The sequence below is a fragment of the Microtus oregoni genome, unplaced genomic scaffold (genome assembly GCF_018167655.1).
Source record: "Microtus oregoni isolate MIOR12 unplaced genomic scaffold, Mior012 000007F_ref0000211, whole genome shotgun sequence".
NCBI lineage: Eukaryota > Metazoa > Chordata > Mammalia > Rodentia > Cricetidae > Microtus > Microtus oregoni.
Window position 1 is genome coordinate 13,866,143 of NW_024543066.1, and position 20,374 is coordinate 13,886,516.

Here is a 20,374-nt window from a genome sequence, read left to right on the forward strand (position 1 = left end):
ATATCTACACACACACACACACAGAGAGAGAGAGAGAGAGAGAGAGAGAGAGAGAGAGAGAGACATGCTGGCATGCACTATCATCCCAGCACTCAAGAGGCTGAGGCAGGAGACCTGTAAACAAAGGCCAGGCTAGGCTACACAGTAAGACTAGTAAGACACTGTGTCAATCCAAACATTAGCACATAACACAAAAGGACAAAGAGTCTTAAATTGATAATCTAAATTTTCATTTCAGTAACCTAGAAACAAGAGACTCACAAAATGAAGTAGCAGAAGGAAAGAAAGAGAGAAGAAATTAATTAAACTGAAAATGAAATGGAGAAAGTAAGTAAAACAAAAAAAAAGATTCTTTGAAAGATCAATAAAAAACTGTTTAGGAAAAGCAACCAAAAGTAAGGAAAAAACAAGCCCACAGATTCTCCACATTGCTGAGGGACATCAGAGAGAAGGCCACTTTAAAAGCAGTCACCTTGCAGCAGCTGATCTCAAATAGCCAAATGCACTGCGCCTATTTCCATTTCATCATTACATTCCACATACTAGATGTACAGATCTGTCAACAAGACAAAGCGGTTCATTTCCTCAAACAGCACAAACTACTAAAACTCTCAGCAACCTCTCTAGCACCATGTCTGCCTTCATGCTACCATGCTTCTCACCATGACAAAAATGGATTAAACCTCTGAACTGTAAGCCAGCCCCAAATAAATGTTTTTCTTTCTAAGAGTTACCATGATCATGGTGTCTCTTCAGAGCAATGGAAACCCAAACTAAGACACCACCTAAAAAATTCTTAAGAAATATAAAGGATGAGATGATTTCAATTATTATAAATCAAATAGATATAAAACCAGACGAGGCTTTTTAATTTTGGTTTGTTGGTTTGTTTGTTTGTTTGGTTTTGTTTTGTTTTTGGAGACAGAGTTTCTCTGTTGCTTTGGAGCCTGTCCTGGAACTAGCTCTTGTAGACCAGGCTGGCCTTGAACTCACAGAGATCCACCTGCCTCTGCCTCTCAAGTGCTGGGATTAAAGGTGTGTACTATCACCACATGGCTACCAGACATGGTTTAAAACATAAAAACCAAAGACCAAAATCCCTTATTAATCAATTATGTCTACATGAATGTAATTGGTCCCCATAATCTCATAGGGAGTGGCACTATTAGGGGGTGTGGCTTTGTTGGAGTAGGTATGGCCTTGTTAGAGGAAGTGTGTCACTGTGGGGGCGGTTTTGAGGTCTCCTATACTTAGGATACTACCCAGTGTCTCAGACCATTTCCTACTGCCTGCAAGATGTAGGACTCTCAGCTACTTCTCCAGCACCATGTCTGCCTGCACACCACCATGCTCCCCACCATGGTGATAATGGACTGAACCTCTCTATTGTAAGCCACCACCTCAACCTCTCAGTTAAATGTCGTCCTTTGTAAGAGCTGCCATGGTCATGGTGTCTCTTCACAGCAATAGAAACTCTAAGACACATGCTATCACCATAAACATATACACATAAAAATTCAATACATAAAAATCACTCAAGAACTCAAATAGTTAAAAAATCGAAAAGAGTCCACACATAAATTTTGTGAAAAAATTATACAATAATGCAAACCCACAAAGCTATGAGTGAAAAGGTGGTTACAATTCCTATGCTGAAAGACTCAGCACATGAGACTGGTACACAAGCTGAATACCGTTCCTATCAAAACCTTAGGATGGTATTTTATAGAGAAGATTGTTCTCAAATGAAAGCCAACAGGTTGCACACACATGGAACACTATTTATTTTTCTGTGAAACATAACCAAGAGAACCGATACTAGAGTCAGTACCTGTGTCCCAGCATCCAGCTGCCTGAGAGACCAATATATAAATTTGACAAAAGGCTCATGCAGTTTGGCGTTCACAAATGGCATCCACTGGAGTTGCTCTGTCATCAGAGGCAAAAGCTGAAGGTGGTGGGAAAAAAAAGCACCGCATATTTAAATATCTGAAACCAACGCCATGATTTCCTAAAAATGAACTAAATGACTTTTAGGACTGGTCTAGCCATCCTACAAAGAAGCCAGCTGAAATTTGGATAATACCCTGAATACGCAGATTAATTTGGAGTAGGGAACTGATATCTTTAAAAATATGTATGCTTATTATTTAGAGATTTTGAATTTCTTTAAAAATTTTACAGTTTTCATATTACATGTTTTATATCAAAATTACGACATTGCTATTTACTGTATTTATTCTTTCGTATGACTTATGCGAGCGTTCATTCCATCTTGGCAGATCCCTGTCAGTACCTCCAGTAGGACAGTGGTTAATTAGCCCCCTCAGCTTTTGTTTATCTGAGAGTCTTTGTTTCTCCATTATGACTGTCCAGTACTTTGTGCCAGCACCACTGGCTCACCAGGGTGTGCTGCAGGAGCTGCTCCCATTCTCACAGAGGCGCCCTAGCAAGTGGCAATGTGTTTTTCTAGTGCTGTTTTAAGTCTATTGAGACTATTCATAAAGATAAAATGAATCTGAGTCAGATATGAGATAAGTAAATTATTAAATTAGTGTAAAATTTTTGGTTTTCTTTTTTCTTTCCTTTTCTTTTCTTTTTTTTTTTTTTTTGACGTAAGGTCTTACCATATTTCCCTGGTTTGTGTGAAAATTAATACGTAGCCTAGGCTAGACTCAGACTCAGATCCACCTGCCTCTGCCTCCTGGGTACAAGGATTAAAGGCGTGTGCTACCAGGCCCAGTTCAGATTTCATTTTTAAAATTATTTTTGAGACAGTTTCATGAATTCCCTTCTTACTTTGAACTTCCTATAGAGACAGAGTTTATACAGATGTTAAAAATTCTAAATAAAATGTGTCCTATTAAAGGTCTAATAAAGTATCACAAAGTATGTTTAAACAACACTTAGGTCTGATGGAGGCCTTAGCTGCTCAAGATTAAGATATCTGCCACCCTGTTTTGTGTTTCTGGAGGCCGAGGGGAAGATTCACTCCTTACTCATTCAAGCTGCAAGAAGAGCTCAGTTCTCTGCAGTTCTGGCGTAGATCTACTGCAGATCTACGCTGACTGAGCAAAGGACAGTATCCAGCCCCCAGAACTGTCTGCTTCCCAGTGCGCGTTTCCCTCCTTGGTCCATCTTCAATGCCAGCAATGATGCACTGAGTATTCAACCTATTCTTCTAACTCTTCCTTTCCAGGTCAAAGACTCAATGTGCTGGACCCGCTGGGAACTGGGAACCTCCCTGTTCCAAGGACAGCTGACAGGCAATTTTCACTCTTTTCATTATGGACCAGAACATACTGCCAGGTCCTAGAGGTCAGCATGGGTGCATTTTTACAGCCATTAGTCCACATAGCACAAAAGAGGTTTTGAAGGACCCTGTGGCAAAGACTTTTTAAAAAGATGAATATAATTTACTCAAAATCCTGAACTACTTAATAACCATGAAATTATTCCTGAAAATAACAGACAAAACCTGTCCTTTTCTCTAAGTGTTTATAGAAAGTATCAAACTCTAAAGACATTTCATACTAGTTATAAATCTTGAGCACTGATATTAGCATTAGGAAATACTTTCCTTTGATGATGAGAATCCTAAAAGCAGAGATTTTACCCTTAGTCCAAAGAGAATTAACAAAATAGAATTATCCCAATAGGTTTCAAATCTACATCTGTATGTAAAAAGAACTATTCACATCACTGAATCAATGGCAGTTTTGGCACTTTTAAGCATTTTATTAAGGTCATGTCTTTACTTTTAAAAAGTATATATTAATAAAACGACAAATACAATGCCAGTACCTAAGTCGACCCTGAATTTAATCTCCAACACCATCCAAAATTTTAAAAATTAAAGATGTACATACAGCGGCTAGTTAGATGATTCGATCAAGAAGAGTACTTTCAGCTGCAGAGGACAAGGGTTTAGTTCCCAGAACCCCACGGTAGCCCACCACAGCCTGTAACTCCAGTTCTAGATGCTTGAACACTGTATGCGTTTAGCACACACATGTATATAGGCAAACATGCATACACATAAAACAAGCCTTTCCAATTCAGCATGAATTAATACTGAGGTCTGGGATGAATCAAGTTAAAAATTGTTGGTACAGCCAATTTTCTAGCAAAAAAAAAAATGCTCCTAAGTCAAATATAGAAGTACATAGTTATAATCCCAAAACAGGGAAGCAGTGACAAGCAGATCCTAAATTCAGCACCATCCTCAACTGCAGAGTGAATCTGAGGACAGCCAAAGTTACTGAGAACCTGCCTCACAAACAAAACCCTTGCAGCCTTTTCCACGTAGAAGCATGTCAGAAAGTTGGGGTTGGAGAAATGGCTCAGTGGTTAAGAGCACGTCTTGTCTCAGTGCTCTTGCTTTTGTAGAGGGCTGGGGTTCAATTCCTAGCATCAGAGAGTGGTTCACAGTCATCTGTAACTCAAGTTCTAGAGCAGTGTTCTGACCTCTTCTAACTCTTCTGACCTCTGCAAGCACCACATATGCATGTGGTATACATACACACACGCAGGCAAAATACTCACATAAAATAAAATATACAAATCTAATTGAAGAATGAAAATACCAGAGCCAGTGAGATGGCTTAGTGGGTAAAGGAGCTTGTCACCAAGCCTGAGAACCTGAGCTCCACTGTTGGGGTTCATAGAGTGGGAGGAGAGAACCGACTGTAGACAGTTGTCCTCTGACCTCCATACCTGTACAGAGGTGGGTACTCCCCCAATTAAATAAACAAATGTAGCTTTTAAAAAATAAAACAAGTAAATAAAAATACCAAAAGCTTTTCCTTATTTAATCTTCATGTATTTCAAATTAACAACAAAACAAAACAAAACCTTGGGAGCTGGAGAAACACTCAGTGGTTAAAAGCACCCAGGTCATGTTTGAAGCACTAACACTGGCTCCAGGGGATCCGACACCCTCTTCTGGCCTCCACAGACACCAGGCACACATGTGGCACTTACATGCATACACACAAAACATTTACATGGGTAAAATAAAAATAAGTGAATCTTAAACACCAACCTTCACACACTTCTCTTGAATGTCACTTCTCTGGGAAGGTTTGAATGGTGGTTTTTCACCGTCCACACCAGGTTCTTCGAGCTCCACTTTGTTAAGATGGTGGTCTGATATCCAGTCCATGAAAATAGTTAACAGTTCATACACTTGTCCATTGAGTGCTGTCTGTTGATCAAACATTGAATCAAACATGACTGCAGTTCAAAACCCATACAAACTAAAAAGAAAGCCTTAAATTTGGTGGTTATAGAATAACTTACCTAAATTATTTTTAGACAAGTGTTTAGGTATTTACCTAAAATAAATTCCACGTCAAATATTGCCAACTGTATTAAAAACATTAAATGCCTGCTAAGACTCGTAAACTCATCATAATAAGAAAAATAAAAGTATACTTTGTTACAACAGTAAAAAAATTCCAGTGGCTATATTATAGTGACCCTAGACTATAACCCCATCCCAGTTGATGCAAGCAGATAATGAGTGTAAGGCCAAACTGGCCTTACACAGTGAGACCCTACCTCAAAACCAAGAAAAAAAAATCGTTTTGTTTTTTTGAGATAGGTTTTTTCTGTGTGGCTTGGTTGTACTGAAACTCACTAAGTAGACCACACTGGCCTCGAACTCACAGATCTGCCTGTCTCTGCCTCCTGAGTACTAGGATTAAAGTCATGAGCCACCATACCAGCTATTTTAAAATAATTGACATTAAAATTATTTAAGCTTGATAACACAAAAATGTAAAAAAAAAAACAATGGCTTTAATTCAACAGCATGAACCAGCCTGTCTTAAACAAAAGTCTAACAAAACAGACTTAATGATTCCCAAAACTTAAGAATTTCTATTGTAGTATTTTGTATTTTCTTCCTACAAAACTTAGATTTTTTTGTAATAATAACCTGATATTAACATGAGGTGTAACTTTCTTTTCCTGGAAACTCTATTCTCTGAGAGCCTATCAAAACAGGAGAAAAAAAAAACCAGTAAGATTAAGGTCTGGAATATAGTAAAAGTGTAGAATACTAGTATAGATGAGTGTGGCCTTTGCTTCGTCCCATAAAAAAATAAAAATACATTCGAACCCAAGCAGCAGGGCACACTTGTGAGGGATTTTCTTGAGTTGATTATTTGAAGTTGAAAGACCCTCTGTAAGTCTGGGCCACACCTGGTGGCAGCCAAAATAAAAAGACATAGGACGGGAAGTTTTGCTTTGTGCCTGCTTGACCTCTTGGCAAGTTCACTATCCTGCTATTGAGGCAATGCTTCATTGGTATTAGAGCCTACTTCTCTACAGATTCCGACGTAGACTGAAGATCAGCAGCTCCTAGGAACCAGCACAAGATCAAGATTGCTGTCTCGCAGACAGAACAACTATCAGCTTCTCAGCCTTCCATCGGAGATAGCCATTGTCGGACTTCTTGGGTCACAGCCTACAAGCCACTTTATCCCATATATCCCTTCATAGAATATACAAATGTGAATTCTTCCCCACACTCTATCCCGTATATCCCTTCATAGAATATACACATGTGAATCCCCCCCACTCTATCCCGTATATCCCTTCATACAATATACACATGTGAATCCCCCCCACTCTATCCCGTATATCCCTTCATACAATATACACATGTGAATTCCCCCCACTCTATCCCGTATATCCCTTCATACAATATACACATGTGAATCGCCCCCACTCTATCCCGTATATCCCTTCATACAATATACACATGTGAATCCCCCAACACTCTATCCTGTATATCCCTTCATACAATATACACATGTGAATTCCCCCCACTCTATCCCGTATATCCCTTCATACAATATACACATGTGAATCCCCCCCACTCTATCCCGTATATCCCTTCATACAATATACACATGTGAATCCCCCCCACTCTATCCCGTATATCCCTTCATAGAATATACACATGTGAATCCCCCAACACTCTATCCCGTATATCCCTTCATAGAATATACACATGTGAATCCCCCAACACTCTATCCCGTATATCCCTTCATACAATATACACATGTGAATTCTCCTCACTCTATCCCGTATATCCCTTCATACAATATACACATGTGAATCCCCCCCACTATATCCCGTATATCCCTTCATACAATATACATATGTGAATCCCCCCCACTCTATCCCGTATATCCCTTCATACAATATACACATGTGAATCCCCCCCACTTTATCCCGTATATCCCTTCATACAATATACACATGTGAATCCCCCAACACTCTATCCCGTATATCCCTTCATACAATATACACATGTGAATTCTCCTCACTCTATCCCGTATATCCCTTCATACAATATACACATGTGAATCCCCCCCATTCTATCCCGTATATCCCTTCATACAATATACACATGTGAATCCCCCCCACTCTATCCCGTATATCCCTTCATACAATATACACATGTGAATCCCCCCCACTCTATCCCGTATATCCCTTCATACAATATACACATGTGAATCCCCCCACTCTATCCTGTATATCCCTTCATACAATATACACATGTGAATCCCCCCCACTCTATCCCGTATATCCCTTCATACAATATACACATGTGAATCCCCCCCCACTCTATCCCGTATATCCCTTCATAGAATATACACATGTGAATTCCCCCCACTCTATCCCGTATATCCCTTCATACAATATACACATGTGAATTCTCCTCACTCTATCCCGTATATCCCTTCATACAATATACACATGTGAATCCCCCCACTCTATCCCGTATATCCCTTCATACAATATACACATGTGAATCCCCCCACTCTATCCCGTATATCCCTTCATACAATATACACATGTGAATCCCCCACTCCATCCTATATATCCCTTCATAGAATATACACATGTGAATCCCCCGCACTCTATCCCGTATATCCCTTCATAGAATATACACATGTGAATCCCCCACTCTATCCTGTATATCCCTTCATAGAATATACACATGTGAATCCCCCAACACTCTATCCCGTATATCCCTTCATACAATATACACATGTGAATTCTCCTCACTCTATCCCGTATATCCCTTCATACAATATACACATGTGAATCCCCCCCATTCTATCCCGTATATCCCTTCATACAATATACACATGTGAATCCCCCCCACTCTATCCCGTATATCCCTTCATACAATATACACATGTGAATCCCCCCCACTCTATCCCGTATATCCCTTCATACAATATACACATGTGAATCCCCCCACTCTATCCTGTATATCCCTTCATACAATATACACATGTGAATCCCCCCCACTCTATCCCGTATATCCCTTCATACAATATACACATGTGAATCCCCCCCACTCTATCCCGTATATCCCTTCATACAATATACACATGTGAATCCCCCCCACTCTATCCCGTATATCCCTTCATACAATATACACATGTGAATCCCCCCACTCTATCCTGTATATCCCTTCATACAATATACACATGTGAATCCCCCCCACTCTATCCCGTATATCCCTTCATACAATATACACATGTGAATCCCCCCCCACTCTATCCCGTATATCCCTTCATAGAATATACACATGTGAATTCCCCCCACTCTATCCCGTATATCCCTTCATACAATATACACATGTGAATCCCCCCACTCTATCCCGTATATCCCTTCATACAATATACACATGTGAATCCCCCCACTCTATCCCGTATATCCCTTCATACAATATACACATGTGAATCCCCCACTCCATCCTATATATCCCTTCATAGAATATACACATGTGAATCCCCCGCACTCTATCCCGTATATCCCTTCATAGAATATACACATGTGAATCCCCCACTCTATCCCGTATATCCCTTCATAGAATATACACATGTGAATCCCCCACTCTATCCCGTATATCCCTTCATACAATATACACATGTGAATTCTCCCCCCACACACACACACTATCTCTCAGAGAATCGCCAACAAAGAAAAGGAGCTGACCAGCCCAGTTCTGCATTCTTGGTGGCTGTGGCAGTTCCGCCCCTGGGCACAAACCCAGCTTGTGGCAGACACAGCACCACCTGTTGCCTACATGATACAGAAGCTCCCTGCTTTAGTTCCCGCATGTGACTTCTCCTGCCTCAATCTCTGGGACTGGAGAACTCACTGGGAGTTGCTTTGCTCAAATAAACTTAATATTTAACTTTCCAATTCAGCTTGATCTGGCTTACTGTGTGGGCTGAGAAACCCATTATCACAATATAGAAAACCTATTAAGGCCAGGTGGTGGTGGCGCACGCCTTTAATCCCAGCACATGGGAAGCAGAGGCAGGCAGATCTTTGTGAGTTTGAGGCTACCCTGGTCTATAGAGTAAGTTCCTGAACAGGTTCCAAAGCAACACAAAGAAACCCTATCTTGAAAAACTAATCCCCTCCCCCCCAAAAAAAAGAATGTAAAAAAAGAAAAAAAAGAAAAAAACCAACTAAAATGTTTCTCTATAAAATAACTAAGATGAATTATTTCAAAACAAAATATATATTTTTGCTTAAAATAGAAAGGGAAATGATTAAAGGTTAAAAGAAAATTTCTTGGCTCTCTATTAGAGGAATTTTAATATCATACCTTGAAAGGTTTAGAAACTGATACTTTTTCTTGTTTTAGACTTTTCACTTCTTGAGCAGCGTGGGATTCTCCTTTCAGTCTCTGTACTGTCATAAACTCATACTTCCTCTGCCAATGCACATAGTCATCAATTAGAAAAATTCAAGACAGGGCTAAAGAGATGGCTCAGTGATTAAGAGCACTAGCTGCTCTTCCAAAGGAGCCGGTGCAATTCCCAGCAACTACATGGTGGCCCACAGCCATCTCTAACTCCAGTTCTAGGGGATACAATGCCCCTTCTGACTCTCATGGGCACAGGCATAGTGCACATACCTGCAGACAACACTCACACACACTGGGAGGACCTGACTTTGCAAACTCCATTTTAAAGAGGGGACTCTATCTTGAGCCATATAATGAGGTGGAGGTGGGAAATCACAGCTCCAGAACTGTGCAGTGATGGCAGAAATTTAAACAGATACCCTAAAAATAGTTAATTAGAGAGACAGGGACAGATGTTCTTGGGAGGCATCCTGTCCTTGAAGATACCTTGTCAGTAATTTATGGCTCTTAGGTTTTCATGCCTAAAAACTGACCAATGGTTTCAGAAAGTACCTTACCCTATGTCTTCCTTACCCAATCCCAAAACATCAGGACATGAACTCCCCTGATTACAGTGTTTCCCCTTTAAAAGTTCTACCTTCCCAGGGCTCCCTGCCATAATCTCTGCACCCACCTTGCCGGAGTGCTGAAAAGGTGTTGGTCCAAACTTGAGTTTAAATTAAAAACCCTCATGTAATTTGCATCGGAAATCCAGCTCCATGAATTCATTTGGGTACCAGGAACTTGGGCATAACAACATAAAATAATTAACTAATTTAAAAATTATAACGGGGACTAAAGAGGTGTCTCACAATTAAGAGAAGGTACTGCTCTTGGAAGACCAGACATCAGTTAGGCAGTTCACAGTTGCCTGCAATTCTAGCTCCAGGAGCTCAATGCCCTCTCTGGTCTCTGTGGGGCAGCCGCACACACACGGCATATACTCGCTCTAAAAAAAAATTATAAAAACAATAACTCAGAAAACAAGCAGGCAACTTACCTGTAGGTTATCTAGACGAGCTTGAACCCTTTTGGCCTGAATCTCCATCTTCCTATTTTCTTCACTTACTTCATTTAGCTAAGGAAGGAGAAAATTACACATTTCAATAGACATTGTAAACTATTTTGATATGAAGGATTTCTCAATGTATTATGTAATCTTTCCAAACACTTAACTGAGCAGTGTAACAAAAAAGCCAAAAAAAAAAAAAAATCCCATTTCACTCTAGAACATTGCAAAACTCCTGTGAAGGCCGGTGATGACTGTCAACAATCTGCAGTTGTAGACTACAGAAAAGCTCTCTGCTTGAGTACAGATGCAAGGTCACCAGCTGCCTCCTCCAGCTCCTGCCACGTGACTTTCCCACCCTGAAGGAGCGCCTCCCTGAACTTTGAGATGTAGCACAGTTCCTGTCTTTGCTGGGTATTTCAGCACAGCAAGAGGAAAGCAACAAGGATGATACCTAGGGTCTGAAAAGCCTGATGGGAGGATACGCTTTGGCAGAAAATGCACTGGGAGACCAACAAGCGGTCCCCGCCTACACCTACCTATCGGCTCATTCTCTTCCTGCTGCCTGTTGATCAAGATGTAGAACTCTCAGCTACCTCTCCAGTACCATGTCTGCCTCCATGACACATACTTCCCGCCATGACAATAATAGAATAAACCTCTGAACTGTAAGCCACCCCCAATTAACTGTATTCATTTACAAGAGTTACTGTGGTCATGGTGTCTCTTCACAGCAATAAAAACCTAAGACAATGGGTATTCTACCTGTATGATGTCTCTGGGCACCATAGGCATGCAGTGCCTGGAGGGCATCAGATTCCCTAAAACTAGAGTTACAGACAGTTGTGAACCTCCCTGTGGGTGCTTGGAGCTGAACCCAGTCCTCTGGAAGAGTAGTCAGGGCTTATAACCACTACGCCATCTCTCCAGTCCCTGTGCTTGCTGTCAATCTAGTAAAGCTCTTTTATTTTCATTTTTTAAACTGCCAAATATATCAGCTATTTGTCAAAATAGATGAAAAAGAAGCAAGGATTTTAATATTTTATTTATGTTTACAAGAATCTTACAATAAAGCTAAGAAATTTAATAAAATTCTAGCTGAAATGATGTAAGACTGACTTAAATTTCTTAAACATAAGCCTTAAGTCTTAGCATCTAATACACATGAAGTAGGTCTTACCTGTTTTCTTAGGTTATCATTCAGTTCTCTCAGGGCATCGAACGAGGACCTCATTCTCTTGTTCTCTTTATTCTTTTCCTTAAGAATGTCTGTCAAGTGTTCGACTTCTGTGCTGTGTTGCTAAAAGAGGGGGGCATCTGATCTAAATAGCATCTCTGGCCCACCAAGCCCAAGACCCTGAGTTAAATCCCCACAAAAATCATTAAAAAATAAATCAAATGCTACTGAACATAAGTTAACTAAAAAAACAGAAATCCTTCTACCATAAAAACTCTAATCAATGTATTTAAGCATAGGTGAAAGGTAGTATGTGTGTGTGTGTGTGTGTGTGTGTGTGTGTAGTATGACTATGTATGTATCTATATCTACATATACGTATAGATATAGATAGATATGCCTAACTCTAACCAAGAAAGTAAAAGGCTTGTATAATAAATATTTTAAGACATTGAAGAAAGTAATTGAAGAAGATATCAGAGGATGGAAAGAGCTCCAATGTTCATGGATTAGTAGGTTTAATATTATGAAAATGGCGATCCTACCAAAAGCAATCTACAGATTAAATGCAATCTGCAATCCTCATCAAAATTCCAATTCTTCACAGAAATATTTTAAAAAGGCATCTTCATATGGAAACACAAATATCCACCATAGCTGTGGTGATATTTTGTTTGTGTTTGAACAAATAAATCTTGCCTGAAGATCAGAGTGCAGAGCTAAACCACTAGAGGCCAGGCAGTGGTGCACACCTTTAATCCCAGAACTCTGAAGACAGAGGGTGACAGATCTCTGTTAGTTCAACGATACCCTGGGCTACATGAAATTGATTCACTATAAAAGAGAAACAGAGCTCACACAAAGGTGATCCAGCACTTGGGACCCCATGCCTTTAATCCCAGAACTAGGGAGGTCGAGACAGGAGTGATATGGCTGGGTGGAGAGAGGAATAGAAGGCGGGAGGAAACAGGAGCTCACTGCAGTCTGAGGATGAAGAGGCTGTCTGAGGATGCAGTATGAAGAGGCAGACTGAGGACAGGATGGCTCCTTTGGTCTGAGCATTGGCAGAGGTAAGAACTCTCGTGGCTGCCGCACTGCTCCTCTGATCCTTCAGCTTTCACCCCCTAATATCTGACTCCAAGTTTTATTATTAGGAACAATTAGAATTCGTGCTACACATAGCTAAAACAATCCTGAATAATAAGAAAACTGCTGAAGGTATCATCACCTCTGACTTCAAGTAATTCTACAGAGCTATCATCATCATCATCATAATAATAATAATAATAAAAGCATAGTGCGGGCATAAAAACAAACTCATTGATTAATGTAATCAAACTGAAGACCCATACATAAGTTTGAGTATACATGAGATCTCAATGACACACTTACTCCAACAAGGCCACACCCACTCCAATAAAACTACACCTCCTAACAGTGCCACTCCCTCCCTTTGGGGGCCATTTTCTTCAAACCACCACACCACTCTTGGGCACTGTGCTGACTAGTTTTAGGTCAATTCGTCAGAGTCATCAGAAAGGAGGACGCCTCACCTTAGAAAATGGTTCTCTAAGACCAGGCTGTAAGAAAACCTGTAGGGCATTTTCTTAATTGGCAACTGATGGGGGAGGGCCCAGAATACCGAGGGCAGTGGTTCTGGGTCCATAAGAAAAGCAGGCTGAGAAATCATGGAGAGCAAGTCAGTAAGGAGCACTCCTCCCCACAGGTTCCTGCCCTGACTGAGGTCTTGTCATGACTTCCTTTGATAATGAACTCTGATGTGGAAGTATAAGCCAAATAAACCCTTCCCTTCTCAAGTTGCTTTGGTCATGGTGTTTCATCACAGCAAAAGTAACTCTAAGAAGGGCACATACCCAAAGAGCTCTACATTCCACTAGAGAGATGCTAGCTCAACCATGTTCATTGCTGCTCTATTCATAACAGCATAAATGGCCATTAACAGATGAATAGATAATGAAAATATAGTACATTTACAGAGTTCTTAGTATTTTTCAGCTGTTAAAAAAATGAAATCATGAAGGTCACAGGTAAATGAATAGAGTTGGAAAAATCATTCTGACTGAGTAAGGCAACCCGGACCCAAAGAGATAAATGTGGTATGTATTCTCTTATACATGGATGTTAACTTTTAAGCCTTCAATGGGCATGTTACAATCTGTATAACCACAAAAGTTAAGGAGTTAGGGGGAAGAGAAGGAATTCCCAAGGAAGATAAAATAGAATGTATAGTTATGGAAAGACAGGGAAGAAGGAGGGGACTGGATGGGAGAAATAAACAGAGAGGGTAAGAGAAGGGTAAGGAAGGAATCCAGAGAGGGACAACTAACCCTAAGGGCCATTTAAAGAGTCATACAGAAACCTACAACGAAAGCTTCTTAAAATATATACATATATAAATGAGATCACAAAACAATGGGGGAAACAAAGCCCCAACTAGACATCTCTCACCACCAAGTGAAACCTCCAGTGCCAGAAACGGGTTACATCTAACTAAGTTCCTGGCTAAAGGGACCCTATGGAAGCCCAGAACAACCTAGGATATGGCCAAGGCTACTGATTGCTCTCCACAGACAGACAGAAAAGCTCTGCTGCTAAAGACAACACAAATTTCCCTGAACACACAGAAGTCATGCTAGTTCCTAACTAGAGCTTCACCCCTACTGCCCGGTGTTCATGGTACCAGAAGGCACTTTGCAGGCTACCAGATCAAACTACCAACCCTTTAATCCACAAGGGTGGCCTGTTTACATGATATGCTGGCACAGTAAAGACACAAAAGTTGTGGGTGTAACTAACCACTATCTGACTGGATTTAAGTCCTCCCCAAGAGAATGGAACTCTTGAATGTATTGGCCCAGGAGATTACTTCCTGAATATAACACCACTAGCACAGACATAGAGATTGACAATTAATAAATGGGACCTCCTGAAACTGAAAAGCTTCTGTAAAGCAAAGGACACTGTCAATAAGACAAAACAGTAGCCTACAGGATGGGAAAAGGTCTTCACCAACCCCACACCTGACAGAGGGCTGATCTCCAAAATACACAAAGAACTCAAGAAATTAGGCATCAAAATTCCAAATAATTCAATTAAAAAATAATGTACAAGTCTAAATAGAGAATTCCCAACAGATTCTCAAATGGTTGAGATATACTTAACTGTATATCAGTGTCCTTAGCCATCAAGGAAATGCAAATCAAGACAACTCTGAGATACCATCTTGCATCTGTCAGAATGGTTAAGATCAAAACCACTAACGGAGCAGATGTGGAGGAAGGGGAACAGTCTTCAACTGCTGGTGGGAGTACACACATGCACAGTCACTTTGGAAAACAAGATGGCAGTCTCTTAAAAAATTGGGAATCAATATACCTCAAGACCAAGCTATACCAATCCTGGGCATATACCCAAAGGATGCTCAATTATACCACAAGGGCACTTGCTCATATCAGCATATTCGCAATAGCCAGAACCTGGAAACAACCTGGATGCCCCTCAACTGAAGAATGGATAAAGAAAATGTGGTACATTTACACAATGGAGTATTACTCAGCTGTAAGAAATAATGACATCATGAAATTTGCAGGCAAATGAATGGAACCAGAAAAAAAAAATCATTCTGAGTGGGGTAACCCAGACCAAGAAAAATAAACATGGTATGTAGTCACTAGTAAGTGGATATTAGGAGTAAAACAAAGGTTAACCAGGCTACAATCTACAGCCCCAAAAAGGTTAGGTAACAAGGAGAACCCACAGAAAAATACATGGATTTCCTTGGGAAGGGGAAATAGAAGAGATCTCATAGGTAAACTGGGGGTAGGAGCAGATGATGTGGGAAATGGGAATATGAGGGACCAGGTTGCTTGGGTTGGGGGTGAGGCCGAGAGGGAAGAGTAATGAAAACGATGTCTTGATGGGAGGTGATTTTAGGGTTAGGGAGAAACCTGATGCCAAGGAAACTCCCAGGAATCCATAAGAATCACCCCTTAAGCTGGTGTTTGGGAACCTAGGTAGCTTCCTCCTGCCTCAACGATGTGCCATGTTTTACTGACGCCCATAGGAGGCCTGCCCCTTTCTGAACAGAGATGACGTGTATGGGGGAGGGTGTTAGAGAGGAGGTGGGGAAAGGCACAGAAGATTAGCAGGGAGTGGAAACTGTGATCCGGATGTAAAATAAATGAAAAAAAAATTAATAAAAAAAAAGAAGACAGAACTCATGTCTGACACTACCAAGGTAGCCAAGAACCTAAGATAGGTCATGGACTTAGAGGAAAACCAAATACTATTATTGTTCAACTAAAGGAAAGTAGCAATAAAATGACTCCTAATGACATTCTGCTGTACTCTTACATGCTCAGCCATCATTAGAGAAGCTTGCTCCTGCAGATGGGAACTATTGAGAGCCACAGCTGGACAATGTGCAGAGACTGAGAGACCCCGGGACACTCAGTCCTAAATGGGATGTCTTTATCAAACCTCTCCCCTCAATATTTTTTATTGAAAATATTTTTCATACACTATATTCTGATCATTTCTCTCCCTCATCTCCTCCCAGGTCCTCCCTACCTCCCTATCCATCCAAATTCAAGTCTGTCTTTCTTTCTTTCCTTTCTTTCTTTCTTTTTTTCTTTCTTTCTTTCTTTCTTCTCTCTCTCTCTTTAGGAAACAAAGAAAAAGAAGACAGAACTCATGCCTGACACTACCAAGGTAGCCAAGAACCTAAGATAGGTCATGGACTTAGAGGAAAACAAGAGGTAGAAAGACTGTAAGGCCAGTGGGGGTGGAAGATACCAAAGAAATGGTGCCTTCCAGACACAAGACTGACAAGCATATGAACTTACAGTCTGTGGTAGCATGTACAGGTCCTAACACCCAGAGGGTAAGTGGACCCGAGCCCCAATCCTTAACCCAGAAGCTATCATCAACTGTCAACCAGCCACAACAGAAAAACTGGTTCAGTCTCACTGGATATACAAACAACTCTTAAGGGCAGGTCCCACAATCAGCAGTAGATGGTGAACACAATGAATTCAGTGGTATTTTTAGAGATTTTTTTTTTTTTTTGGTCTCATAATTCTTTGTTTGTTTGGGAAGGTTTTACCTTACTGGTCTTTTGCTTATGGTTTCAGGGTTTGTGTTTTTATGGATTATATGTGTCTCTGTATGTCCCTTCCTGTATTTGTTTTTCTCATGCTTTTTCTTTATTTTCTATTTTCTTTTTCTGTTTTTTTAAATTTTTATTTGCCTGTTTGTTTCCTAGAGAGAGAGAGAGAGAGAGAGAGAGAGAGAGAGAGAGAGAGAAGAAAGAAAGAAAGAAAGAAAGAAAGAAAGAAAGACTTGAATTTGGATGGATAGGTAGGTAGGGAGGACCTGGGAGGAGATGAAGGAGAGAAAACTATGATCAGAATATAGTGTATGAAAAATATTTTCAATAAAAAAGAAAGAAAATAAGGTGAGTATGAGTGGGTGCAAAGAGGAAGGAGGTGAAATAAGCAAATACGACAAAACTATTAATAATTAATGAAGCTAAGAAAAAGAATTACTCTATAATCAAATGCTGTGTAATTACCTCCTTTAGAATTTGATATCTTGTCAGAACCTCTTCTTCAACACCTTTAATTTTGCTCAAGGCGGTTTCATGTTTGTAGAGCAGCTGTTCTCGTTCTGCTAAGAACCGTTCTCGGTTTTGAAGTTCTTCCGCAAATTTCTGCTGTGATGCGGTTTCACACTACCAAAACACACAATTTAAATAGTTTTTCTTAATTAGTTCTGCACATTATGCTTTCCATTGACACTGTCTGAATCAAATGGTTTTTGTCAATGTAAAATAATGTGGTCACTCTGGAACAGTCTGGTAGTTCCTCAAAAAATGTTAAACGTAGTGACCCCCTGACTTCAGCATTCCAACAGAAAGAAAAGCACATGTTCATACAAAACTTAAACATAAACGCTCGCAGCAACATCATCACAATAGTCTAAAATGTAAACAACCTATAATTAGTTAGTTTGAACCGTTGACTTGATATCACTATAATTACCTGGAAGGGTGTCTTAATATAGAATTACCTAGATCAGATTGGCCTGTGAGCATGCCTATGGGGACTGTCTTGCCCAGCCCACTGTGGGGGGTACCATTCCCTTGGCGGGGGTCCTGAGCTATATAAGACAATATCGAAAGCTAGACGGGTAACACATGTCTATCTGCTCTCGACTGTGGAAATGATATGACTAGTTGCTTTTTAGTTCCTGCTGCCTTGCCTTCCTGCTGTCATGGACTGCATCCTGGGGTGGCAAGCTAACAAACCATTCGCTCCCCTCTGCTGATTTCTGGCGGAGTATTTTATCACAGCCACAGAAATGAAACCAGGACACAGCCCAATGTCCAGCAATTAATGAATAATGAAAGAAAATGTGGTATACAACAGCAATACTTAGCAAGAAGAAGCATGGACTGATCTATGATTCAACAGAAATGAGCTTTAAAAACACATTAAGTGAAAGGACCCAGACACAAGTTACTACACACCACAGGACAGCATGTGTAGAATACCCTGAATGGACAAACCGAAAGAGACAGGAAGTAGATCAGTGGCTGCCTCTGGGGGATGAGGAAATATTCTAAACTTGGTTGGGATGGAATGCAACTCATTCATCATATAAGATCAGTATAAGAGATCTCCTGGGTAACTGGGGAGGGGGAGAGGGGGTTTGAGGGGAGCAGTAAAGGGGAGGGGAAGGGGAATGAGAACATGAGGGAATGGGACGGGATGGTTGAGGTGGGGAGGGATGGAGTGGGAGAGCAACGAATGAGAGATCTTGATAGAAGGAGCCACTATGGGGTTAGGGAGAAAGCTGGTGCCAGGGAAATTCCCAGGAATCCACAAGGATGACCCCAGCTAAGACTCCTAGCAATAGCCGAGAGGGGGCCTGAACTGGCCTTCCCCTGTAATCAGATTGGTGAACGCCCCAGCTATCATCATAGAGTCTTCATCCAGAAACTGATGGAGCCAGATGCAGAGATCCACAACCAAGCACCAGGCTGAGCTCCGGGAATCCAGTCGAAGAGAGGGAGGAGGGAATACACGAGCAAGGGAGGTTACGATCATGATGGAGAAATCTGCAGAAACCTCGGAACCAAGCTCGTGGGAAATCATGAACTCTAGACTGACAGCTGTGGAGCCTCCATGGGACTGAACTAAGTCCTCTGCATGTGGGAGACAGTGGTGAAGCTTAAACTATCTGAGGGGTCCCTGGCAGTAGGTCCAGAATCTATACTTGGTGCATGAGCAAGCTTGATGGAGCCCATTCCCTATGGTGGATACCATGCTCAGCCTTAATGAGGGGCAAAGGAATTTGGTTCTGCCCCCAAATTAATGTGTCAGATTTTGTTGACATCAAGCATTGGTCGGCCAGCCACGGATTAAGAGTGGAAGCAAGAGGCAGTAGGGATAATTTGAGAAAAACTGACAAGAAGCCAAACTAAGGACAGTCATTTATTAGTAAGAATAGGTGTGTGTATTTATTTGGGAGTTGGTTGGCATGCCCCCAAAGGAGTAAACACACCCACCCACACACACCCTTTAGATGGAAGCCCCATATTGCCTATGTTTAGAGTTGAATTTTGACAAGAGACTTCTTACACTTAAGTACTTGTAGCAATGAATTTATAATGTCTTCAAATTACACACTTTATATCAGCACTTTTTGTTTTCTATCTTAAGGATGGGCTGGGCTGAAAACAAACACAAGAAACGTAAAATTTAAAGACACACCTCCCGGTAAACTACCGCTGCTTTAAATTTTCTCTCAGTCACTACGTTTCCCGTTCAACAATCCTATAAATTAAGCCTGTCCCTTCTGACTTCTTGACCTGTGTATGTATAACTCAAATCGTTATAGTGAAGTTTTGCAAATAGTCTTAGAACACAAACAACTCTGAATTCCCAGTTCAGCATCTGGTTTTCACCTGCAGTTTCAGATGGATATGAAGTAATTCATCATATATTTCATTTATTTGATGAGGAAGTAAACTCTGCTTCTTTGACACTTTGGATTTTGGATAAATGACCTGTTTCGGAGGAAAGTCAACGGAATCGCTGCAATGTTCAGTCTGAAGTCTTGATGAGGCTATGTTAGTCGGCAGGGCATCTGCAAGAGTTTTAAATTTTCTCAGAGAAATCTTCCGAGGGAGCTGCTTTAAGTAAAGCTTACAGTATTGTTTAAAAGTCTGGAAAGAATAATATGGTAAAATGATAAAATATCAGATTTGGATTTGTACTTTGTGCGATATTCCTGGTGGATCTGAGATTGTTTCAGACTTAACTGTCATGTGCATGAAAACACTCACGCACTAAGCAGCCCAGGCCAAGATAAGGAGCAGCAGGGAAGCCAGCCGTGGCGATCTACAGAACTTGCTGAAAGCATCAGGGCTGCT

General features: G+C 40.8%; 1 protein-coding gene across 4 annotated transcripts in view; it reads right to left on the minus strand.

Moving 5' to 3' along the window:
• Ccdc138 (coiled-coil domain containing 138) overlaps nt 1-20,374 on the minus strand; it is a 47,805-nt gene that overhangs the window by 19,285 nt on the left and 8,146 nt on the right. For 2 of the 4 annotated variants that reach the window (XM_041656014.1, XM_041656011.1), the window contains exons 6-12: nt 19,907-20,088; nt 17,510-17,668; nt 11,920-12,039; nt 10,731-10,808; nt 9,650-9,757; nt 5,045-5,206; nt 1,832-1,948 (exon numbers count right to left, since the gene is read on the minus strand). In XM_041656014.1, the coding sequence (XP_041511948.1) occupies nt 1,832-1,948; nt 5,045-5,206; nt 9,650-9,757; nt 10,731-10,808; nt 11,920-12,039; nt 17,510-17,668; nt 19,907-20,088 (926 nt within the window). The remainder of the gene's footprint in view (nt 1-1,831; nt 1,949-5,044; nt 5,207-9,649; nt 9,758-10,730; nt 10,809-11,919; nt 12,040-17,509; nt 17,669-19,906; nt 20,089-20,374) is intronic. The other 2 variants (XM_041656012.1, XM_041656013.1) reach the window with 2 other exon arrangements.